General features: G+C 40.1%; 1 protein-coding gene across 2 annotated transcripts in view; it reads right to left on the bottom strand.

Moving 5' to 3' along the window:
• The window catches only part of PTPRO (protein tyrosine phosphatase receptor type O), a 157,050-nt gene that overhangs the window by 14,323 nt on the left and 116,811 nt on the right, over window positions 1-25,916 (bottom strand). The window contains exons 11-20 of one of the 2 annotated variants that reach the window (XM_086769258.1): window positions 22,614-22,765; window positions 19,843-19,963; window positions 16,173-16,312; window positions 13,382-13,514; window positions 12,008-12,128; window positions 9,985-10,053; window positions 6,412-6,495; window positions 3,027-3,062; window positions 1,465-1,546; window positions 265-355 (exon numbers count right to left, since the gene is read on the bottom strand). In XM_086769258.1, the coding sequence (XP_086625384.1) occupies window positions 265-355; window positions 1,465-1,546; window positions 3,027-3,062; window positions 6,412-6,495; window positions 9,985-10,053; window positions 12,008-12,128; window positions 13,382-13,514; window positions 16,173-16,312; window positions 19,843-19,963; window positions 22,614-22,765 (1,029 nt within the window). The remainder of the gene's footprint in view (window positions 1-264; window positions 356-1,464; window positions 1,547-3,026; window positions 3,063-6,411; window positions 6,496-9,984; window positions 10,054-12,007; window positions 12,129-13,381; window positions 13,515-16,172; window positions 16,313-19,842; window positions 19,964-22,613; window positions 22,766-25,916) is intronic. The other variant, XM_086769884.1, reaches the window with a different exon arrangement.

Below are 25,916 nucleotides of genomic sequence, written 5' to 3'. Positions count from 1 at the left end.
GTAAGAAAAATACAGTAACACCACTAAGTAGTAGAAAAGACCTTGTGTTTCTCACTTCCAAACTCCTGTCTTGATAAACATCCCCAGAAAGCTACGTCTCTTCAAAGCTAACAAAACCCATCCATTGCCTGGTTCTCCCTAAGGGTAGGTTTTAGAACAGGCTTTTATCAGTCAGAAAACCTGTCCTGATTCTCCAGTTCTCTTATTAAAACTCTTCTTTCCCTCTCAAGGGACTTTAGAAGAGTCTGTATGCATCGTACTTACATGGCAGGATATTTGTGTAGCGATTTTTACAGCGATTCATGGGAAGATCAGCAGCAAAGTGGGGTATGTCAAGCCCAATCAGTTTTAGTTCCTGGGGTAACAGAAAGAAAAATGCCAAGGTCAAACTCACAAATGCTCAAAAAATAATCCTTTGTGAAGTGATTACTTGTGGCAAGTACCAGACTGAAAATGTTCACAAATCACTCTATAAACTGACAGCAGGATTATGCTGACTTTCCTTATCTGATGCCTCTGAGTTTGGCTCCAAGCAGCATTGATGTGGCCTCTCCTGCTGATGTTGTCAACACACTGCTGCCGGCCAAGGTTGCGACTGTGGACCGCTCCTCTCCACCTGCACTTAATTAGCCAAAACAGTGTCACACCAGGACGGGTTGATAAATTATTCTGTGATGGTCATCCATCCCACTTAAGGGCTTTTTTTCAAGTCCTCAAGTGGCTTTGGATCTTGATATTGGGGAACGCTTGGAAGATCTTTCTAGTCATCACCTTCAGTAGTCACCTCTAGTGGACGTGTTGGCATTAGGTTGATGGTTGGACTTGATGATCTTAGAGGTCTTCTCCAACCTTAAAGGTTCTAAGATTCTATGCATCAGAGGACTTTTCACTGGCAGAAAGGGAACACGTCAGCCACCCAGAATGGTGGCAACACTCTGACAGTTCTCCACCCCTTTCCTTGTTTAAATCTTTGGGAGCTAGATGTAGGACAGGAACTTTTCAGTTTTATACTACTAAACTGACTTTGAATTCTGGGTAATTAAGAGAGTGTACCTGAACTGGTTTTGGAGAGACCTCCTTGCTCTTAAACAGATTTCTGATATTGCCTTCTCCTTCCAGTGCTGCCCCTCAAATTAAGGGCATTAAATAAATAAAATAAAGGCATTAAAATCCTGAATCCAATTCAAGCTGCCACGATGTCCTAAGCTTAAAGGAAGTGTGTCAGCATGACGATTATTTTGGATTGAATGTGACAAGCCACCCAAATCAGCTTACTAAGTGCAGTCTTCCACAACACCAAGGCCTGTTTTTAAATTCTGCGGAACTTGAAGCAAAGGTGACCCACCCAGCAACAGCGCACATGGAACAACACAGAGCACAGGAACACACCACGCAAACCTAACATCTGGAAAAAGCTGATCTAAGCATGGCAGCCAGGAGAGGACAGAGTCCCCGCAGATTTACCTCAAATTGCAGAGAAAATTTGTAATCTGAATCTTTGGCCATATCCTTGATGTAGCCATCAAAATCATCCAACTGGACAGGGCTTAAAAAGAAAAAGATGCAGAAATTAACATCAGAACCCCCCTTTTTAACTTTATTTTATTTCTATTTCCCCCCAGAATACTATCAAGTCATTAATATGTATTTGCAACTGTTAATGCTAGAAAGCAACAATAAAGGGGAAAAAAAATCTTGTGGTTCAATCCCAAAAAATGGTGGGCATATTGCTCATTACCTGCATCCTACCATAATGGCATCAGAAAAGAGAGGTTGAGAGAGGGGTGCTGAGTCCTCTGGGTGAGCAGAATGCTGCGGCTGCTGGTGCTGATGACAGAAAGCAGCCTGGTTTAGGGGGGATTGGAGTTGCCTTACCCGAAGGAAACCACTGGTCTGAGGCAAGGGGAATGGCCCATGCACCCTTCCTACAATTCCGGTCGGTATGTCGGTATGTCCCCAAGGCACAGGTGGCAGCGCAGCAGGTGGTGATCCAGCACCCCATCGCAGACCCACTCCCAGTACCGCCCCACCAGCGCGCTTCTGGCACCAGCACAGCTGCTGCTTCACTTAAAGTTGCCTCTTGTGCCCTGTAAAATGTTGCTTTTAGGTATTTTCACATCTGGCAGAGACACTTCTAAAACTCATCTGAGCTTTGCTCATATAGAAAAATGGATCTCATATTTAGGTTTTGATTTTTTTTTTGAAAGTCCACAAAAAATTCCCTTAAAATAGTATTTTGGATGCCACTGCTGTGACTGCTTCCTCTACTGGCTTTGAGAACTGTACACATTTGTTATTAGAGGTCAAATTCTCCTCCCAGAGACACAGTGGCTAAGAAAAGGGGAAAATAACCATACAAAACCATGCAGAGCTTCAGCAGGTACAAAGTAGCCTTGAATTAGAGACATGTTACACACTTTTTCGTCAGGTGAGGGTCTATCTGTTAGTACAGGCACAGCCTCTGAACATAACTGAGAAATAATTAGGCTAGTGCTCAGAAAAACGAAACACAGGTAAACAGTGTTCTTCACCTAATTATCATGCCCTAATTTACAAGCTAGTGAAGCATGTACACAGCAATCTTTTCATTTACTTGGAGGCAATATGCCCAAAGGAACCTGTCTTATCACCACTTAATTATTCCTGTTTACCTGTTAGCATTAATGATCTAATGTTCTAGCAACAACTGTAATGAGGGCCTCATGTCAAGAGGGAAATAACACTAGAAACAAATGCATCCCAGTTTTTCACCATTTGTCATTTTTAACTAAGGACAAGCTCTGTTGGAATCACTAAGTTGGATAATTGATCTTTTCTCCGGTGACTAATTTTCTACCACTAAGGAGCTGTTTTACCACAACCTATCTGTTGAGAAGAATTGCTTTTGTCCAATTTATTGTTTGTTTTCTGCCTTCAGACACCTCTCTCAGGGTGTGTTTACCAATAAGTTTTCTACATCTGTAACTGCATACATTTAGAGTAAGGTGATTTAAAAAATTTCTTTAAATCTCAAAGAAGTTACATACTTGGTCAGCTTTCTCTTCTTTAATCCATTTTTACTCCTGTAAAAAACAAACAAACAAACAAAAAAGGCGTTCCTTTCAATCAACTGTTGTATATTCTTTATTCAAGGTTAGTACTGATTTAAGAACTTATGTTTTCTGGTCACCATAATACTCAGCATGACACTGGCGATACCCTAGACATTTTTAAGCAGATAGCAAAGTTTCTACTCATGTCACTGGGATGCATTTTCCTTTCTGTGGCTCTGAGAACCACTTGCTTGAGAAAGGGACAACCTGGGCCCAACACAAGCAACAGGTCCTCTACAAATCCTGACCCACCAGTGCTGTTGGCTTCAGGATGGCCAGGACTGAGTCCCTGGGGCCCAAGCCCCAGGCTGGGCTGTAGCAGGGAACGGGACATCACGGTGCCACCCGGGCCACTCTGCTCCAGCTCTAGCAGGCCAGGAACCTGGATGCCAATGCTAGAGAGCAACCAGAAACGAGCAGCATCTGGTGGATAAAGACCACTATTTGCAAACTCAAGGAAGGGCGAAGAAAAAAGGAAAGTGCCTAAATACTGTTCTCCTCACCCATTTCATAATGTGCTTAAGATGATCAATGAGACAATGGCAAATATCCTACCAACTTCAGCGGGACTCGAGCTTAAACCTTAGATAATTTTAATTGACTTTTAACAGTTAGAGATAATTATGCCTGTCATACAATACACTGTCTTCACATGATTTATAAGTGACATAATTCACTAGCGACAGTTGCGAGCAAGCTCATGAGCATGTTATGCAGTATAACCCATAAGATATGAACTTAAGAACGGCACTACCCTAACTACCACCATATGGTTTTTTGGAGGAGGTGTGTGTGTGACTTAAGCAGTCAATCAGATTAAATGCACAAAGTGAGCACCCTGGAATAATTTGGCTAGAGGTGTGAAAATACTGATCTCCTCTGTTGAACCAGCCACAGAGCACTAACAGATTCTTGCTTACTCCAAAGGGATTTTTGTAGTGTCATCTTTTTTTTTCCTAGGTATTAAACAATATCTGTTCATTCATCACATTATAATGATACTATTTTTAATTTCATGATGATGTTAAAATGATTTCTAGATAACTTGCATCAGCTTCAATTAGTAAATTAAAGGTGAAGACTCTGAATTTCAAAACAATTCAGAAATAAATATCAAAAAGTGGAGTATTTTTATTTTTCTACCCTGCTCAGTTTGGAAGTGGAATTGAAAAAAAAAAATATTCATTTCTAAAACTAAGTTTTACAAAATGTTCAGGTTTTGGTGCAGCCACAATCTGTAGTAATTTTGTTATCTTGCAAGGTACATTTCCATTTAGATGTGGAGATTTGCCTCGCAGAGTTAACAAGCCTATGGCAATAGCAGCTTTACAATAATGTGGAGATTTACTTTGCCAAGCTTTACTTTGCAAATATTATAAACCTCTTCAGCACACACTGTTATCTATACAGATCTTATCTGTATAGTGTCTGTACATTCATGTGTACTATACACATAGCCTAGTAGTATTTATTCTACATCTTCAAAGATTTTCTCCAACGAAATCCTAAAATTAATTTCTCTAAATTATTCAACACATTTCTATCCCCTGTGACTGTGGTGAATCTTATAATGTTGGGCACACTGGAACTAATTTCAAAAGAAAAAAAATATCTAAATACTGTTTATGATGGGAATGCTTCTAAGAACGCTTCTCCAAGGAACACTTCAAAAGGCAATAAAACAAATGATTGACATCCATTTCTCAGCAACAATTTCTTGTGCTTTGATAGTCTCAAGAGATCTTCATTTCTTAGCATTGCAATTGTTTCCTAAATGTTCATAAATGCTTTAAACCAACTTGCATGCAAAACAAAGACATTAGAAACATTAGCTGGTGTTTCATCTATACTGCCATTTACCCTATAGATTAAAATAGAAAGAGAGGGATTAATCTCATCTCATTCAACTTCAACTCCTTTAAACTCAGTCATCTAGACTGAAGTAAGTAGCTTGATTGAAGAGGAAACCTTTGAAGAAAGATACACACCTGGAAAGGTGAATTAATGCATATTAATACACATTAAACAAAAAGGGGCAAAAGAAGATGGTGACTCTTTTTGCAGCAGTGCCATTTGACAGCTGCTACCTTGAGCTTCTTGACCATTGGAGAGTTAAGAGAGATGAGTGTGACTTCCACAATAATAAACTGCTTGCCTGATTCCCCATCCGTGTACAGCTCTAGTTGAGTTTACGTCAGATAAGTTACAAGTCAATACAGTATTAGCCTTGGAGAGATGTGAAAGACTTCCATCTGCTCTTCAGCTGAGCTTGTGTGGAGAATACGCTATTATTTTCATGGACGAAGAAATGGACCTTCCTTTAGCTACCTAAACCCACTCATTTCTGGGCCCACTGAAAACACAGATGGGTTTTCCTACAGACCCAATGTGACCAAAGAAAAACAGGTCTCAGAAATCCCTATGCTGAAAATGTCAAGGATTGCCTGCCAGGACTTTGGTGCCATATGGTAACACCAGGGTAAACATTTGCTCAAAAGTAAATCTTAACCTTGGTACCATGTTTTTGTAAATCACTATACCTTGGACTCAAGACCATCAGGAACTTAAGTATTTTTTATATAAATCAAGCATTTTTAGGTCATAGTCAATTATAATTATTTGTTAAATGGTTTGTGTAACAGTTCTGGTTCTAAACCGACCCTGGGGCTTTGTTGGTTAGGTAGTTTCAAAACCACCAATCAGCCGTTTACTAAGTCTTTATAAATTATTTACAGACTAAACTATTAAATATACACACATGCACACAGAGACTTGCACATAGTGACCCAATTTTTCTACTTTGGGACTGCTAGTTGGTCTCGATTCTCAGTGAACTGTTGTTTCCAAAAGCAAAACTTTTACTGATGTCAGGAGAGTATAACCGCACCTTTAAAAACTAAGGTATTTGACATCACACACCAAACAGGTGGGGCACAATCAAGCAATTTTAGTAATAGAAAAGCAGCAGCAGCAGAAGGCAATGTCAGGCAATGAACAGATGAATAACTGGGACAGAAGTAGTCAGGACTTATAATGAGGCGGCAAAAATTGCAAAGAGAACAACGAGATGAAAATGACGACCACCATAAGATTAGCTTTTTAATATCAAAATGGGTTGGAGCATAAACAGACAAACTAGATGAAGCAGGGTAGCAAATACTTTGATACCCACATCCTCTCCAATCCATGTTCTAGTACAAGAAAATTATATCTTCAAAAGCTTTGACCCATTTGAAAACAAAGGTATCACACATTTTTAATGTAATAGAAATTAACATTGCTTACACATTGCATATGGAAAAACAAGTAAATCACTTACCAAGGATTAATATAAAATGCCAAAAGATAATCAGTCCAAAGGCATGAGGGTAGCAGAGTTAGGAAAGCAAATACACTTCTACGCCTGTGAGCATTAATAAATAACATACATAAAGATGAAAAAGTGAGGAGAGTTAGTAAGACAAACAGAAATCAAGAGATCAGCAAATTCTATTTTAAAAATCAGCTAAACCCATAAAGGCTTCCTCTTACTTACTTCATAAGAATACTACTAGCATCCGTAGAACTTTCACTCCTCAACCTGAGACCCTATGCAGGATTTTCAGCTATCCAACATAAAATTCTGTATGATCAAGATAAATGTGCTTTACGGTATTGATTCAGGCCTGTTATTCTAAATCAATGTTAACTGATAAACTAGAAGATTTTCAGAGAGTAAAACATGTTTGAAAACTTCATCCACAGGTTTATGGCCATTACATAGGTGGTGCTAAGTCTATTATCTGATGTTTTGAGATATTTCAGAACAGATATTTTTTGTTTGTACCATGTACAACTATGATAATCTCCCACATTTGCTCCTGCAAGTGATCCTGGGGATACCAGAACATGTGTTTCAGAGATAAATTCAGATCATTCCAGTATCTCTTAACACTCTCTAATGAGCCAGATTTCTGAAAACATCCATATAACATTTTGCAGAGTCTCATTTTTAAAAGCTTTAGAATATCTCCTGGGTTTTCAGCAAAACATTATTTGAACTTCTTCTAACTGTGGTTTCTATGAATAACTATTTACAGCATGTTTCATTGTGGCTAAAGGAAATTTGAGTACAAAATCTTTCTGAACTTCTATATTTGCAACCTGTTTACCTGATTCTGCTATGCATTAATCCAGAAAACCCACTCAGGCCTGTCTACCTATTGTTGGAGTGTACTTTGCAAATGTGAAAAACTCATGAAACTTAAACAAAAATTGCCAAAACCACCCTCAGCGTGTTTGTACCCATCAGAAAATCTGCTCTCTTAAAAGAAATACCATCCTTCTACAAGTGTTCTAAAGAGGAACCACAAAGTGAAATTTCCTTTTCCAGTATTCTTGGCTCTTAGGAAGTCAGTAGAATGCTGTGTTTTCTCTGATAAGCAAGTCACGTGAAATGTAATCATCTCTAATCTTAATCTTCCAATAAGTGGTGGAAAATTTCTGCCCACACAGTGAAAATTCCAGGTTATGCTTTAATGACTTCTGCTGTTGAAAAGAAAATGGGCAGTGCAGTTTCTGCAGGGCAACTTCCCCAGGTGTTAGCAGGGATTGTGTGGGTCAGCCAGAAGCAAGAGCCCTTTCCAGTTAATCATACGCCATAGTGGTTGCAGCATCAGGGCCTTAGGGCTTATCTGCTGTTGGGGTTTCTATGGGACTGGACCGAGGATGAAATCTGGTTTTCCAAAAGCAGATCTCTGGTGCCACAGATAAGTTTATATCAGGCTTAGAAGAGAGAAGTAATGATGTTGCTGGAATACGCCTCTTTGGGAAACTCCAAGTGAGGTTTTTACCTCCTGTTGCCTACAGAGGTAGAAGGAATGATTCAAGCCTGGGTCTTCTTTCGTCATCAAACCATTATGAGAAATACTCACACTTTATCAAATCATAGACTAATGGGCTGGCAAGACCTACTTCTTATTGTTCACACATTAGGAACCCTGACACTTAAAACAATTTATTTCATTCAACATATGAAAAATATGTAATTGCCCAATAAATACAATATTGTTTTCCTGGAATTATATAGTTTTTTACCTACTGTTCAGGTGCAGTGAACAATTTTGTTTAATTAAAAGAAAGAAATTCAGAGAGTGCTCAAATCCTGAAAACTCTGCTGAGCTGAGCTCTCCTTAGGAACCAGTGGATATGCCCATAGCTCCCTTACTAGACCCCTGGAATGACTCCAAGCAAAATAGGTTTCCTAATCCTTCTACCTGTCTTTAGGGCCTTATTTTCCATTTGGCTGCCTGGATGGACAGTGAATCCGGTCTCGACATTAGACAACACGGGCACACAAAACAAGATATCTTCACTAACTCTCAGAGAAATCAGGGCCATAAGATGAGGGCACACTGACTTCAGTTACCAAAAATTCATGGAGATATTAAGCAGGAATATTTTCCTCAATTTCTATTTTTATAACATCAGTTATGTATGTATACATATATGCATATATACACATATATATACACACACACATACATACACAGATACTAAATCAAGCAACAAGAACATTCACTTTCACATCCAAATTATTAATTAATTCCTCTTCCCGTAAAAAAGCCTTTTATGGTTTTAATAACATCTGTTGCTAGTTTAATCATTTGATTCAAGCTTGGATATTTAATTAACGTGAGTGTTTGATCTTCTGCCTTCTTTGCCATTAATATAGTTCAAGTAAGAGAAGCTGAAAGAGAGATTAGTTTATACTGCATACAGCTGGCTGCTATTAAAGCTAAACCAAGCAAGTGAAGCTTGTTTAATATCCAGTTAATTAGCAGCACAGTGAGGTATTGACAAGATTTGCTGGGCTTGTTAGTTCAGTTTGCACGCTTATTAGCAAAAGGCTTGTTGTGGTGCAGTGTCAATCCATTTAATCCTGTCCTTGCTGGCAGGCTGTGCCCCATGAGATCATGGAAGCAATGCCCGGCACACCAACTCCCCTCTTCAACTTCTTGGCTGTCAACAAAGCTGACAACGGGTGTAAAACCAAGATGTGTATTTTCCTCTTCCTACAAACTGGAATGGGGCTGACAGTATACTTTTAAATATCTGCATTTGGACTTGCCTTGAAAAATAAGAGGTTTTTGCAAAGATTTATAATAACAAAACAGCAAACCTTGGGTCAGTCATTAACACCTATTTGATTATCAAACAGGAATGAAAATGACCACACTGGTGTCAGTCAGGTAGCTCTCAGAGCCCTTCTGCTTCTGTAAAAGCTAATCCTACAGACTTTCTTTGTTCAAACACTTCTCCTCAGCTGACGGTGTCAGTGATGGTTTGGAGTCCATAGTCAGTGTCTGCAACTCTTGCAGGTGGTTTTCTAGAGTAGTAAGAACATAGGGGTTTTTCTGAGTCTTTTCAACAGCACTGAACATTAAGTTACCGTATATATTTGAGTTGGCTTGTCCTTGTCTTGCAACGCATGGAAAAATTAATTAATGGTACTGCATGAAGACAGTTGCTAACTGTCATCTACAGCCAAGCTTACTCCTGGATGTAAATATATCTCTGTGGAAGTGCTAATGGATTTATAGGTCAAGTTTCTACACTTGTGTTATTTTAGGAAATATGTCTGTAAGAGAATGGAAAAAAATATCGTCCCAAAACACATCTATGCAACTTGGTTGACATGTATATACATCATTCCCTACTAAAAATAGGAGGTGACAGAATACATAGTCCTGAGTCATCTTTCGAGAAATAAAATACTAGAATAACAGGTATATTAGTTTTGTCTTAAAGAGGGACAATGATGACAAAAAAAATAAGCACAATTAAAGATTGTATTTGTCAAAAAGCAGAGACAACGGAAAATATAATTAAAAGCTTTGCTTCAAACACTCACCAATTATAGGGCAGCTTTCCATCTCTCTCTAAAGATGCAAAATTGACAAAGGTTCCAGCCCCACACTCCCTGTTTCAGGAAGACCATTGGGTACAAGGTTACCACTTTTGGATTCACAATGCTTGCAATTATGTTGATTTAGCAGAGAAGTCCCGGAGTTGCGAAGAAGTGCTGAACACTTACATCTGTGACTAGGTCTGAGATAAACTGATAAACATAACTGAAACCCCTTAACATAGTCATCCAAAACCAATAAATGTTCAACGGCACCTGAGATCAGGTCTCCTAATAATGCTTAAAAAGAGTGAAACAAGGGAGAAGTTGCTAATAAGGATCTCAAATAGACCACGTCTTCTGTCCAGATTTGGGCTTTCTATAGTCTGGCACTAGCACTATTTGCTGACCTCAGTACACATTTACCTTTTCATGTGAAATATTGACTGTCCCAACTCTAAGGAGAAGATGTATAAGTGTTTCCATTTGACAGGATCATGGTAATTTGCAGTTTACAAAATAATTGTGGAAAAAAATCTGAATTTCCTGAATAACGTTCCAGTGGTCCATTATTTATCTCATATTATGATAAACTGACTTGACTATTTTTGATTCCTTGATTTAAGCAACCAATTGCTTGTAGCTTCTTACTGGATTTGCTTTTAAAATTTCCTTTGGGTTTTTTATCTTCTGTGGCTAGATGCAGTGAGGAAGAGAAAAAGAAAAAGCTTTTGGTTGCCTGCACAGTAATTAAATAGGAAAGAGAATTAATTCAGCTGGGATTTTCACAGGCCAGTTACATGTAAAAGGAACAAACCACATAACGTTCATTGAAAGAGACAGCCTGCACAATATGTGTGACATGGTCATCTGTTGCATGGAATACATAGCCAAGACACGACACAAAATGCAGTGTCTGCTAGGTAGTCAAGTGCAAGATTCCTCACGTTAAGTTTTTTTTTTTTAATGTGAAATAATTTCCTTTCTTGATACAGGACAGTAAATGAATATAAAATATATTACACAGATTTTAAAAGGATGCAGACTCCAGGACACTTCCAAAACTACCACGTATCCCGAGTCTGGAGTTTGGAGAAACTTCCACAGTTCACTCAGGCCATAAAATAACCCACATTTAAGTGAACTGTTACAAGTAAGACCACTAGGAAAAGGAAACTGAATTTCAATATTCAGGTAAAAACGATTGGTGCACACAGCTGAACGAACTGCAGGTTCTGTAAAAAGAGGTTTACTCCTACAAGATAATTTTTCCCTTCATGTGTATGATACAACAAATTGAGGTCATTAATGTTAAACAGTAAGAGCTGAGAACCCTTCTGGATTTGTGGGTTTCAGTGTATATTTGGCTGCATCCTGACTGCATAGAAAGACAAGATCTAGGTGAGCACATATGCTCTTTCCCATGCTGTAGCTCCCATAAGAAGGAAGCCCATATGAATGAAACATTTGGACAACTGGAAGGCCAGAATTTGGGGGCAGATTAGCAAATGCTCTAGAGACAGACTCTCAGGGCCCTGGGCACACCCTCCCTTGTCGTAGGGGTTTGACTGCTAGGGCTCAGGACTTATATGGCCTCTGAAATGCAGCATCCTGGGCCTGATAAACAAACCATGGAAAATACCTGGAAAATCTCCTATTCCAAACCATATGAAAAATTTGCAAAGCATCTTCATGTCGTGCTCATGCCCAGTTGCCTCAGATCCTAATTATCCTTTAGGTTCCTGACAGAACCTTTTTGTAATACATGATTCCACTTCTTATAGACCCAATCTTGCAAAACTCAAAACGAGACAAAAGTTGAGACTTATAACTCAGGTCAAGAATGAAATTAGACAGAGGGAGAAGACATGCTACTCCTAAACAGCAGCGAGACAACTACTTTGAAGGTATCCTGTTCACAAGCATCTTGAGCAGCACCCATGTGCACAAGCATCCTCAACCGCAACTACTGTTGTTTTGTGTTTGTTGTTGTCTGAAATGTTTGTAATTAGCATAAATCTGGACTTACCTGGCCATTTGTAGATGTTTTCTCCTGAGTACAACAAGAGTCACCAGCAGCAGTCCAATCAGAAGGATACTTAGGATGGCTAACACGGAGATTACCACTACATTGGGATTCATCTCGGTGACTGTACATACAAACAAGGACTCTTGGTTATTCAATTCAGAATTGTTTTGTTTTGTTTTTGGTTTTGTTTTTTTTTTTCCCTGAATGTTGAGATTGTTATGTTTCTGAATTGATCTCATTCAACCTGGAGTGTTACAGAGAGAAAATGTTACCACTACACATAAAGGGAGATTTTGACTAGCTGTTGCTCTTACAAAGTTTCTGTGGGGGAATGACTTCACTCTGGCATTTTTTTAAACTTTGGCATGTTCTCATTTTTTCTTCTTTTTTTATCTGAATTCATAATACAAGAGAAAAGGGCGAAAGAAATATAAAATACAGATATTCATCATCTTCTGTGTCTCCAAACCACATTTAAACTCTGAAGTTGTTTTTCAACAATAATCAACACCTTTTCTGACCTAAAAGTAAAATAACAGGCTGAGTCTCTGTAATATACTGGGTTGAAATTGATTTAATTACTTTGGCAAGGAGATTGTAACAAAATATTCCGTTTAAAATAAGAGCTGGAATCAACTCTCAATAACAAAATCTTGATTTATTTTTGTTCCACATCACAGGCTTATCGACTGTACTATGATGAGACCAGATATGCTGTTCTGCTCATTATATAAGAAACCCTCTCTTAAGAGGTCTCTAAGAAACCTGAACAAGAAACTTGCTCAGAATAACTTTACATCCACAATTGTCTAGCTAAGAATTTTTAGATTAAAAATCATGGAGATTTTTAAGCTAAGTATCAGACATTAAACTCCAGCATGGAGTAATATATGATGTACAGGACCAGGGCAGGACTAAAACTACATCAGGAGCTATTCCTTTGGGGTGTGACTGCTCAAGATCCTGCAGTGGCCCTTTTCCTTCTCTCTCCCCCTATCTCCAATTCTTCACTGAAAGCAGAGACCAATTTTTTGCCCTAGCAGCTTATAAATGTGATTTTGTTTGGGCTTGGCTGAGAAGACATTTTTCTCCATAAATGTCATCAAGCAGTACCCTGATGTTCAGCCTTGACACCGATTTCTAAAACCCAGTAGAGAATTGAGCTTCTGTTTTATATTTTTCCAAGTCAACCCCCCAGTGAAGATTTTTCTAAGGACTTTTTAAAGCTGCTTCCCCATCCCACCCACATCTGGCAGCCTTTCCATGACACAAACAACCCCTGGGGCCAGCATTACTGAGAGCAGCTTTAGAAAGAAAAGAGAAACAGATGTTGTAACTGGAGGAGGAAGAAGAAAGCAGGCAAATGCTGCTTACCCATGGTGGAAACCGCAATGAAAGTGGGGATGCTGGGGCTATTGTGGCTGAAGGTGGTCACGCTGCAGTTGTAGGAAGTGGCAGGGGTTAGGCTGGAAATGGTCACTACGTGTGAAGAGACAGTGACAGGTTCCTGCAGACATGGGGAAAGACACAGAGAAGTTTGTTTCTCCTATGAACACAAGAGCACGAATCAGTGCTCCCCTCTCTCCGCCCATACATTTGGCCAGGTAAAGTTAAATCTGGTGAAAGAAACCTGCCCTTCAAAACCCAGGGAAGGTAACCAGGGCCTACCCTTGAAAACAGGCAGGCAGCCTGGCAGTCTGGGAGGGGAGAGGAACAGGGGTGAAAACAGCAGCAGGAACAGCCCAGAGCACCCCGGGGAGCCCCAGGACCCCTTGGAGGCTGGTCAGGCACACACTTGGTGGGGGAAAGCGCTGTGACCTCCAGGACATCCCCAGACATGGGCAGAGCTCATGAGTTCTGGTTACTAAGCCACACAGGTAGAGGCAAAACAAAGCCATTTTCGTTCAAAGGGCAGACAAGGCAGTCACAGTCTCCACACTCTCATGCGAACACGTGTCATCTCTGTCTCTGAGACAGTTCCTCTGGGTGCGAAAAGCTGCAAGCCTTTTGAGTGGCCAAGGCAGAAAACAAAGCCAGAGCAAAGCCTTTGGATAATAACTCTGATCACACATCCCACACCAAGTTTTTCTAGCTGGTAATATAACATATTTACACAATGTTTTAATTACTGTAACCCTGGTAAACACTTTTGTATTTTTTAAAATGCCAATACAGCAAAAACAAATACAACACAGGCATTGACTTAAAGGTCAATGCTCCTTAAGGTCCTGAGAGGCTCTTCTGTACTCTCCAGCAGAACCAAGGGTGGGTTGCAGATGTGAAAATAGGGATGCTGAGCCAGTGGTTTAGAAAGGGAACAAGGAGAGGTTTTATGAATGAATTCACTCCAGATGGGGAGTGTGAGATGCTGTAACAAGTCCTGAGTCCTAACAAATCCTAACTGGATTTTTGTTGTGGCCTGTTGTCAGTCACGGGCTCCTTCCAGGCTAGCAAGGGTTCCTGTTGCAGTGCAATTCTGAGGTACATTACGCAGATGAAATCACATGTACATGAGTGTAAGGGAGGAGACTTTTATTCCCTGAGCTGAAAGGAGGGGCCACAGTTTGGCAACTGGACTTGGTTGGATGTTTTCCATTTTCCCCTCTGGGAAATTTAAATTAGTCACCCAAAACCCAAGATGTCAAAGCCTGGAAAGCTGATGCTTTTCATTTTGCTCATTTTAAAATGGAGGAAAGGGACAAAAATTTTCCTGTAATTAGCATGGAAAACCACAAATGAAGAATTTGTACCAGTCTAATGGGAAAATACTCGTTTTTACAGTTCAAAAAGGAGCCCTTCCCCTTTTTCTCAGAGAGACAGAAGAGAGTGACAAATCTAATGAGAAGCGAGCTGACAATCTCTGTGCATTTCCCAGTGCCAGATATTCACATCAACAAATGAGACACCCACTGGAGCTCCTGCCAAATGGAGCAGTCTTTTCCAGATGTTCTTAAAACAGATCTGCTCTGCACTAAAGCTGCAAATCCTGTGGTATCTTCCTTGCCTGATCACATAATTATTTTGAATCTCTGCTAAGTGGATAATGACTTCACGATCTTTAGCTATTCACTGTGAAACAGCAGGAATCTAGATGTGGAATCCCAACTATCCAAAAGACTACAGTGCATTTAATTTTTTTTTCCTTTAGTCACTGCCTTTCTCAATTTAAAAAGAATATTAAATAATTCAGACTTGGTTTAGGATTAAAGAGTGTGTATGTCTCTCTTGTGACAATCAGTGGTCTAAGCAGGTTATTTTTTACTTTTTACTGAATGATTTCCCATGATGTGTGACAGTCCATATGGAAAAATGATGTTTCATGGCATGTAATCACAGTGATTCACTATACCATCAGCTAAACCGCAAAGTACGCCTCATGTGTTGCAGTGCATTGAATATCAAGGAATTAAAACTACTACTACTCTGTTCTTCACTGAACAACGTTACCAGTCTAAACACTCAGATATTCAAGTGGCTTCTGAGCACAGGTACCTAACTCGATAGAGAGAAAAGGAGGTTCATTTTTGAGGCTAAGAAGGTGAGTCTCGAAAGAAATACTCTAAGGGACAAAATGCATAAGGAGCAGATGCATTTGCAGCATAAAGACACTCTTTGAACAGCAGTGAAGGTCCTACTGAACTTCAGTTAACACTTCTCAAAACCAGTAATAAAGCAAGCCAGAAATAGTTAAAGGATGCATAAAAGATCTAATAGCATATAAGTATGTCTATTTTTCCTGTTCCTCATCAAGCCACCTGACCATTTTTCCCTTCCTGCCCATTGACATTTCCTTAGTTTTGTGGCTTTTTAGGCTTTCCATGGTATATTTACAGCCATCTTTATGAGCAGTCAAAAACTGATGCTCTGTTGGATGCACATAGCTTCTGTCCAACTAGTTATAATCTCATCAATAAGGCAGAAGACAATTTTATTATTGCAAAATAACATAATATTTTAGTATTTGAAATGCTTTAGTAGTTTAGCTTTTAAAGGTTTAATTCTGAACCACCTTACCACATTTGGTTTAATGATCTAACCTGTGTCCTGAGCATAAAATGTCAATGGGCTTTACACACAAATGCTAAGCAGCAGACACCAAACCAGAAAGATGCAAGGCCCAGTCTCATGGAGATGAAGAGAAACCAAAGAAGAGATGCTTACATACCTGGACTTTTGTTCCCTGACCAGATCCAGCCTGCTGGCAGTAGACTTCAAAGAAGTCAGCCACTCCTTCTTCCACCCACAGCAGAGTCACGGAAGTCTGTGTCTTGTTGACAGCAAACAGTGATTTTGGAGGGGCTGGTTCTGGTTAAGAGAAAATCTCCTTTTATTAAGCTTATCTTTCAGACAACGGAGAAGAGGAAGCCTTGAACAAAAATGAAAGCAACGTCTGATGCCCTTCTGTCTTTCATTTCCTTCAGATAAAGCCTGTCAGCATAAAGCCCTGCCTCTCATGATGATAAACTACCACTGCAAAATGAGAAGATGACGAAGTGTCTTGGTTTTTCTTCTCTATTTAAACTGTTCTCTATTTAGACAGTTGGATAATTACTTCACTTTCCTCTTCAGCAGAGCTCTCGTTTGAGGATGATCAGTGTATTCTATTAACAGAACAATGCTAGCAGAAACTCTTTCGGGAGAAGATGGCTGCTCTCCTGTTAGCAACACATTTGGCCTGAGAAAGTTTTTCTTCACAAGGCCTGCCTCAGGAGATGATAAAGAAGCAGCTTCCCACAAATGAAGGACATCTAATTTCATTTAGTTGCAGCAGAGGAAATACTTAATCAATTAGCAGTTTTAAAAAATTCTTGTAGTTTTGTTGTTTTTTTTTTCCCCAGGCTAACATTTAAGAGCGATTGCATCTGCACTTGTTTCTGTTAGCTGCAGGAATTTTCTCTCCTCACTGAACACAGAGGTCCAGATCTTGGGGGTCTTCAATTTATTGCTTTGATTTTCATTGCTGCTGTGCCAGATGAACTGACAATGGGTAAACATACACAAGCATCTGGCAAGGAGGAGACAACTCTGTGACAGGAGGGATATAGAGGGTCTCCTGGGAGTGATGGCATCCGAGATGCTGTGAAACACGGACGAGTGCCCCTGCTCCCGGGGCAGGGGAGCCTGCAGGCTCCTCGGCTGCAGCCTCCAGGGTCACCTCCCTGACTACAGACCCCCGAGGCTGGGTGGGCAGCAGCTCCAGGAGGCCATGCTAAACTCCAGTGGAGGTTACCCCTCACTGCAACCCCCCTGAACCAACCTGGAGTATGGAAAGTACAGGAGAACAGGAGTTGAAACCTTGCAGAGCAAGGGGAGAAGCAAACAGCCTAGGCACGGTGTTAAGACGAGATACACTTTTTTCCCAAGATTATTTAAAGACCAAGGCTTGATCCTGATTTTAATCCTGATGACTTCACAGAATGGGTACTGGCAATCTCTACCCTTCAACACCTCAGGCATCCTGGGCTCCTTTGGTTTGTTTCAGAGAATGCAAAGTTTGAGTTGTACATTTCTGAGCTGTTCTCCAGAGTCTTCAGATTTCCTAATCTATGGATGTTTAATGAAAGATGTCATTCTCAAAAAATGATCTGATTCCAGGATTCTGACACACTGCATACAATGCTATGTACAACAACATTTTGCTCTTACTTTTTCCCTTTGCAAATAATTTGTTGTTCTCATTCTGCGAGATGCTGTCACAGGAGCCTGGACGTGATATGTAAGATCTGCCACAAAAAAAAACTTGGCACAAAGGACTTGCTCAAGTGATTATAGACATTTTGGAGATGTATCTGATCCTCAGTCAATCAGACCAGTGTTCTAGGGTTGGAGGCTGCCAAGATTATATTGGCATTAGGGAGAGAGTTGGGTAGGGATTGAGGCACATTCACATGGCTTCTTCTGTGTCACGCGGATTGCAGTGTACATGTTGTCCCAACACTACATAGCAAAGCATCCTTCTCCCTCAATTACACCCATATATCTGCTCTTGGATTCAGAAACACATTCCATCCCTCACTCCACATAAAAAATGGCCTCAATTAAAATATGAGTTTTGCATTTGGGCATCATCCCAAGCAAATCCTCCTTTTGCCTCCTGCAAATGGCTTGATTTTTCTGCAAGTGGAAAGTTGCCAGGATGAAGCAAACATCATGGAGGGAAGAACATTTGGCAGGAATGCTTAAGTGACTGCCAAGTGCTGAGTCGTCTATCACTTAGAGTCAGTTCCCACTACTGCTAATTACAAGTCCCATTGCTCCCTCAGAAACAGAGAGAAGGACAACCTCTGCTAAAATATCCTTACTATTGTCTCTTCAAAGTGCAAAAAGCTTAAAGAGAAAGAAAAAAACAAAAACCAAGCCAACAAAAAAAATCACACCCAGAAGTAATTTATCAAAATGGAATTCATTCCACCTTCTCTTTGTTGTCAGTGAAAGAGTAAGAGCAAAATCCCTATACCAGTTCAATAAGAGTCAGCCTGTCCATAAGCAAAGAACAGGAAGGTACAACTAGGCTGCAAGATGTACAACATTAATAATACATAGCACTTGTGAACCTGTCTGAAAGATGGAGCTAGCTGATATGTTGAAATACCCTCCTAAAATACTTGAAGAATGGCAGTGGGGGAATATACTGATGCTCACACATCCACCCATTCAGCCCTGGGAACAAACACATGTAACTGTGCACAGACACAAGGTTAAGGGGGAAACAGTGGACAGAAGTTACATAGGGAAGGGAAAATCCATGCAATTTGTCTACATCTTTCAAATATTCCCTTTGGTTAAAAGATCTGGAAGAACTTCACATTCTTGTGGCTGTACTGCTTGCCCCAGCACTGTTTAAGAGATCTGAGTAAGATGTATGGACAATGATTGCTTCAAGACCTCTAATTCAATTAGAAACTACAGTGTCCTTTAAATTCACTTCTTTCACTCACAAAAGGTTTATTATGCTTGTAGAGAAGATAATCCAGTTTGAAATTACTAACTCTTCTTTACCCACCTTCACAGTCGAGTTAACACCTGTAAAAGCACTTTGAGATTTCACAGCTTTAGGCACCTAGGGTTCAACAATTCTACATGTATGCAAAGGTGACGTAAAGTCTCTTAAGGCACAATGATGTAGTGTCCAGTCTTTCTCACAGGTAAAGGAAGATGCTAGGCAGAAAGTTGTATTTTAAAGTCTTATCTTAAGGATTAAGCTCTCAAGTCTCTTTTTTATTTCTGTGATTAGATTCCACATATTTCTCTTAGAACGATACTGGGTTCCACAGCCATGAATCTGATTGTTTTTGTAAAGAGTACTGTCATTGATTTGTATTTAAGGGTACATTTTTGGTGTTGGAAGGCTACGGAGATGCCCAAGGAGAGAGGACGGGAGACAGGAAACCAGACCAGGTAGCAGAGTGCAGACCCAGAAATAGGCCTGTCAGAAACAAGACAAGTTCTGCTTTCTATTGAAAAGTTCATCCATGAAGTCTGAGTCACCATTCCCAAAATGTGCCTGTGTTCAAGACCTTAGGGAAGAAACTATAAAGCAGAGTTGTTCTCCTAGCAAGGCATTAAGCTATTTCCACTCTCCTACTTCCACTTACAGTCAAATTCTGCCATTCTTACTCCTCTTGAGTAATACTATTTTAGGAGAGTAGCTTCATATACAGGAATGAGACAATCTTCACAGCAAGGTGAGGTGAAAATTATAGCTTTGCAAAAGTAATGCGGTCACAAGTACATGACTCAGAATTAAGGCAGATGCTGAAGCTGCTGACAGAGCTACTTTTACAGTCAAATGAGAGGAGGAGTGAGTTTATAATTTATAAACAAGCATATCTTACCCAATTTCACAAGCTGGGGCAGGGAAGTATTGCTGCCTCGTTCAGTACAAGCAGTCACTGAAAGGTTGTAAATGTCCCCCGGAGGTAAGCTCAACACTGCAGTCATCACATTGCGTGTTACCTACAATAATTATAGACATCAACTGTTAAACACGACACAAACCATACATCCTTCTTGTAAAATTAATCTGGCCATTTAACATACTACAAAGAAAGTTCTGTGCATCACAGTAAATGCCTCCTACACACTCTAGACTTGTTACATGAACCAGTTCCCACTGACACCAACTGTGGAAAGCCATAATGCTTGGCAGAAAATCACTATGTAAAAAGGACACTTAGGCTGTATTTTCTATATAGCAGTGAAAATTTAAGGAAGCAAGAAAATCTCCTTCACAGCAATGAGAGTACTCTTGCAGTTAGATTTTTCAAGTGGTGCAAAATGCTAAACAAGTCACGGATTTGACTCCACTGCAATTTTAGAGGAATTTAAATCAGGTCAGATATCTCTAAGAAGAGTACACATCACACATGTAGGTAAGCTTTTATATACCCTAAGAACCTGCAAAGTAAATCTGGCTGGGCAAGTCTAACACCTACCTGGAGACCTGTTGACTTGACAATAGATCTCAGGGCCTGACTTAATCATCTGCAAGTTTGAGACCAGATACAATCCAAAACTGAGCTGAGCTTCAAAAGACCGTGAACAACTTCTTCCTGTTACTTTAGGGATAACTAAGGTCTCCATTTCTCCAAGGCCATGGAGAAGGACACAGAACCCAGATACTGTAACAGACTGTTTTCAGAGCACTTGCAGACTATCTACAAAGGGCACACTGAGGAATCTCAGGCTGGTTCTCAGAGTTCCTTAATTTTCAGGCTGAAGCTTTCAGTTCCAAGAGAAACAGACAGTTCTGAATAAAGACTATGCACATTATTTTCATCATTTCTATAAAAACTGACCAACTTCTACAGAGTCTTGGGATGTACACAAATAGCAGGAAGTAGTACCATCGTTACCTGATGGTATTACCTATTTATTTTCATAATCCCTTAAGAAAAACAACCATAATAACAATCTTAACAATCTAAATAGATCAGATAAAGATATTATAATATAGTACAATTTTAAAAGGAAACAATTTCTGAAAGTGACTAACACAGTTTAGGAGAACAGGTACACCCTGCAGGCGTGTACCCCTATTTACAAATATAAGCAGGACCATGAAAGTTAGCTATTAGAAGGCTGATGCAGAAGTTTCCCAAAGAATATTTTCTGGGTTCCCTTGTCCTGAAAATAATATAAAGAAAGATAAACATTTTTAAAGTCATTCCTAAAGCTTTGAAGTTTTACTTGCAGATATACACTATTGTAGATACCCTCTATTTTTAATCTTTTATTTAATCTAAAATTACACAGTCAATATTCTTTTAAATTTAATTTCATGTTCAATGTTTATTTTATATTTATTTAATCTAATATTGTAGTATTCAACAAAGTTGAATGGCACAGAAATCTGATTTTTCCTGGAAGAACAATAACCTTACAGAGAACATGACTTTGGAAAGGAAGAGAGGAGAGGGATATCACAGCACAATTTTTTTAGAATTCAATCATTGGAATATTTTATTTGTGGGAAAAAAAATAAAATGTGTACTTTTCTTCCTCGTTTGAAACAAAGATACAAATATTGGAAGTTCTTGCTGTTCGGAAATGTCATGTTTTTGAACAGTTCTACTAATCATGTAATTAGATTCATGCTGCAACAAGCTCCAGATGGGTGCACTCTTGCAGCCACTAGCAATCCAAAGAAAGCCAGGGTGCTCCATATAAATCCAAATGAAAATTGCTGCTGAATTTGCGCTTATGCTGAAAATCCACTTCCAATTCAGCATCTGCTGAGTCTTCAGTTGTAGAGGGGAAATCTTTCGCTTGAAAAAAACCAGACACTTTCTCCCTGTCAATGATTAAAGGATCAATAGTGGTGTAGAAGACAGTCACAGGCCACAATCTATACAAAGCTACGCTGCTGGCCATATACATTCCGTGCTCCACGGCTATTTCAAACACTTTTCGCCCTATGTCCAGGGGCTGCTCTTTTGCTTCAGGTTAAACACGCATCTCAGAACCCTGCAGCAGCAGCACAACTTTAATCCATAATTGGAAATGACAGATTTATTTTTCTAAGGGATTTTTAAAATATGCTCAAAAGTTAAGGAGAATGTGCCAAGAACACATCTCAACCTCTGGTAAGTTTTCTAAGAAGTGCACACATTCTGGGTAAAATCCTCATCCCATCAGTTAGTGGAACTTGTATTAAAACAGAAAATGAAAACCACATAATTCATAAGGATGTCTGTTTGATAAAGCCAGAAAAGGGGATGTGATAGTACCTGGCCTGAGTGAACTAAAAAAACCTCAGCCAGCAGTGTAGTCTGGTTATTAACAAATAGAAATTGAAAAGACGGTATCTGTTCACTAAAAAATGCTCTTTGTTTTATTGTCTGCAGCTCAGAAGTTTATAAGCTATTTTAAAATTCTTATCTAAATTATCAACACTTGTGCTGGATCACCATAGAACCATTTTGTCCACTGGCTGTTTTGAGAACTTGAGTCTTTGGAAGCACATGCTAACACTGTGAAATAACTTGAACTGATCAGGCTTCTACGACATTTAATCAACTGGCTTAAACTTTGTAATATAAAGTTATCATCTCAGAAAAAAAAAAAATACAGAGAAATGAGTGACACTTTCCCCACTCATACTTACACTCTTCTTGATTTTTTTCTTTCCTTCTGCAATGACCATCCAATGCAGCATCCTGGAATGAGAAAGGTCAGTACCATCTCCTCCATAGGTCCAGGTGACGTACAAAAGGTGGTTGTAATATTCTATGGAGGTAATCTCAGGTGCCACTGGTGCTGAAGGGAGAAGGCAAGTGCATTACAGACAGGGTCTAACACAATTGATTAGGAAATCCAGTATCAAACTTCTACCAAAGGATACTGTTGGGAAGAGAGTATCACAAAGAAAGCAGTAAAATACTAGTAAAACCGTCAGCTCCTGAGTGCTAGCTGAAAGAAAGGAAAACCAGCATTTAACCTGGGAGATAGTCAGAACAAAAATATATTTCTGTTTGCAATCTTTCAGTTAAAAAAAAATCACGAAGCTACTGGCTGACACAAACCATTTTTTTGAGTCAACACTTAAAAACGGAATTCAAAGTCAAGTTAAAAGCCTCAGATATTGCTTCACTATGTTATAGCACAAAAAAAGCAATTATAATCAGTGACAAATACAGAATTGTCATGCTAAACAATCTGGGTAACTTTTCCACAGGAAAAAATACTTCTCTTCACTGACCTTGCATCTTCCTAGGAGGAAAAGCCCCATACTTGCAGTTTGCCAAAGAATATCTTTTTGCATTAAAAGTTATGGCCACCTTTGCTCCCAGAGTGAAGGTCCCACCATCACAGAAGGCAGCTGCCTGCTGCCGGCCGTCTAGGCGCCAAGTGTCTGGTCTACCAGCATAGGATAGCTAGTTACTAGGTATTAGGCAAAGCAGCTATTGTCCCTCCTCTTCCTCCACACACCCAGCTCTTGCCCACCTCCGCCCCCTGTGCTGCACAGCTCAGGCTGCCCCGCTGCAGCCCCATCAGCCTGTTTGATGGTTTGTCTTGCACTGGAGCTGTGGCTCCCTGTGCAGCCCAAGGAGAAAGATAAGAACCTCCAGAGCAACTTATTTCCTCCTGAAATAGGTATTTAAGATGAGAACTACCTCCTGGAGGTGCCTCTCTATTAATTACAGAGGGAGTATAGCTGGTCAGCTCACCTTGATAGCTTAATTTGTAGGTGCAGGTCCCCATTTAGGATTTAAGTTAAAACTGAGTGGAGACGCAAAAGTGAAAGTCAGCGATTGGTAAAGGTCATAATCTCCTCTCAAAGTGATTATTAGTGGGATAACCTGGATAAAATGGGGAAGCGTACACTTCTGTGTGCATGGCAGACTCTTGAGGAGCGCCGTAGGGAAAATGGTATGGACCCACTCCCTCGCAAAGCCCTGGGTGTCAACCCAGCCCTGGGTGCCAGCACCGGAGAGGGAAGGCAGGATGGGCTGGGAGCTTGGCTCTGTTTGAAGGGGCCACAAGATGTCAGTGCTGCCTTCACGAAGGCTTCCGTGACTTCTGCATGGAGGCATTGGTTAAGAGAACCGATTTGCTGAGGAAGGCAGCAAATACAATGCATGGACAATTGACAGTCATTTAGAAACGTTTAGTAAGACTACTATCTCAAGATAATCTTGAAAATGTCCTTTTATGCTGTTGAGAGGAAGCAACCTTATTTAGTACAAAATCTTAATGCTTCTTTTAATTTCTACAGTTCCTAGTCCATCCACACACAAGGACTGTGTATTCCTTACAATTTAAGTTCATGACTGGCATGAATCTTATCCACAAATAATAATTTCCTCCTATACCTAAATATCGATGACATGCTTTCCCTCTTAATGTTCACAGAGATGTTTGCTTTGGCTATCTGGCAATGAACGTCCAGGATACATGAAAGGAGACAAAGGGCCCAGGGCTTGCACAATCAACTCCCCTAGTGCCATGTTCCACAGGGAGCTGAGCAGCACAGAGAGGCTGTAGGAGATTACGTCCCATTGTTGATCTGGCCCGAAGCAAAAGCTGAAAGCACCTACGGGACCAAGAGACAACAACTTCATAACAAGGACAGATGTGGTGGTACTCACCAACACCAACAGTCTGTCCTTCTTACTTTTTTTGCTTCTCCAAAGCTAAAAGCATTCTCATTGCAAAAGAAAATGCTGGTGATCTGAAGTGCCCTTGCTTATAATTGCTCTAAATCCAGCTGTTTACAGCAGGTGGCATTAAAAACTCATTTGTCACCACAGCAACACTGGCAGCACCACAATCTCTCCCTGCGTTATAACAACAACGTGCAACTGTTGATGCAGGAGCCCCAGAAAACAAATGCTGTTTCTGATAAGCCTCTGGGATGCCCCAAATCTTGCCCATTCTCTTAAGGACATCTGACCAGTTGTCACAGGAGAGAGCAAGAGATCATCTGGTCTCTTCTAATACCCTTTTCATTCCAGGTACTACAGTTCAGTAAAGCCCCAGCCTAGCTCCTAGGAGCAGTGGGATCCTGCATTAGGGAAACAGTTTGTCTGCCCTGAGCTTGCTGCAAGGTGTAGCCCCAAACTGCCAGGTGATCATTCTGCTTTGTTTTAAAAAAATCACGCTTAAGTTCCAGGTGCAGAGGTTAGATTTCTAATTATGCATAGAGGAACTGGCAGATGGTGTACTGTCAAGAAGACTACAAAACTCACATTTAGTATTTTAAAATTTGAGGGGGATATTTTGGTTTGGGGGGTTTTTTCTTTTGTTTTGTTTTGCTTTAATTCCTGGCAACCTGTGCAGGGGAGTTAGCGTTGTTCAGAGTGATGCAGAAAGGGACTAAGTGCTCCATAAAGCCATCTGTTCCCTCTTTGGAAAGAAAAAGGCTGAGGGTGATAAAGAACTCTGCAGTCCTCTGGTAACTTGAAAGAGTGAAAAGGCAGCACCTACGGGGGACAAACATTTCAAACCTGCAGACATGAAAATCTGGCATGCCACTTTCTCGCAAGTTATCCTGGCAGCAGTCCCTGGATAAAGCTGAAGAGATTGCAAGTAAAAAGGCAATCAGAGCACAGGAGTGTATTTAATGGTCACATTCAGTGGTGACCATCTATTGATAAGCACTTGTAATTTAATCAAATCACATTTCTTTGTTAGGACTTTTCCCTTAAAATGCTATGACCTGGCTCACCGCTATTCAACATTTTCATCAATACACTGAAAGCAAAAGCACCGCTGACAAACTGCGCAAGTAACATGGCAACTGACAGAGCAGCAGAGGATTTGGACAGGGCTGTGATTTGAATTATTGGCCCCTACACTGGGTGAGTTCAAACAAAACGCCAGGTGCAAAGCTGAGTCTTTAGGAAAAAGGCATGCAGACACCACTTCCCAGATGACAAATTCTGGAAAGCAGCTACCCTAGGAAGGA

Source organism: Chlamydotis macqueenii, chromosome 1, assembly GCF_036417535.1.
Source record: "Chlamydotis macqueenii isolate bChlMac1 chromosome 1, bChlMac1.mat, whole genome shotgun sequence".
Taxonomy (NCBI): Eukaryota; Metazoa; Chordata; class Aves; order Otidiformes; family Otididae; genus Chlamydotis; species Chlamydotis macqueenii.
Note: the sequence above shows the minus strand (reverse complement) of the source record. Positions and strands in the feature narration are given on the sequence as shown.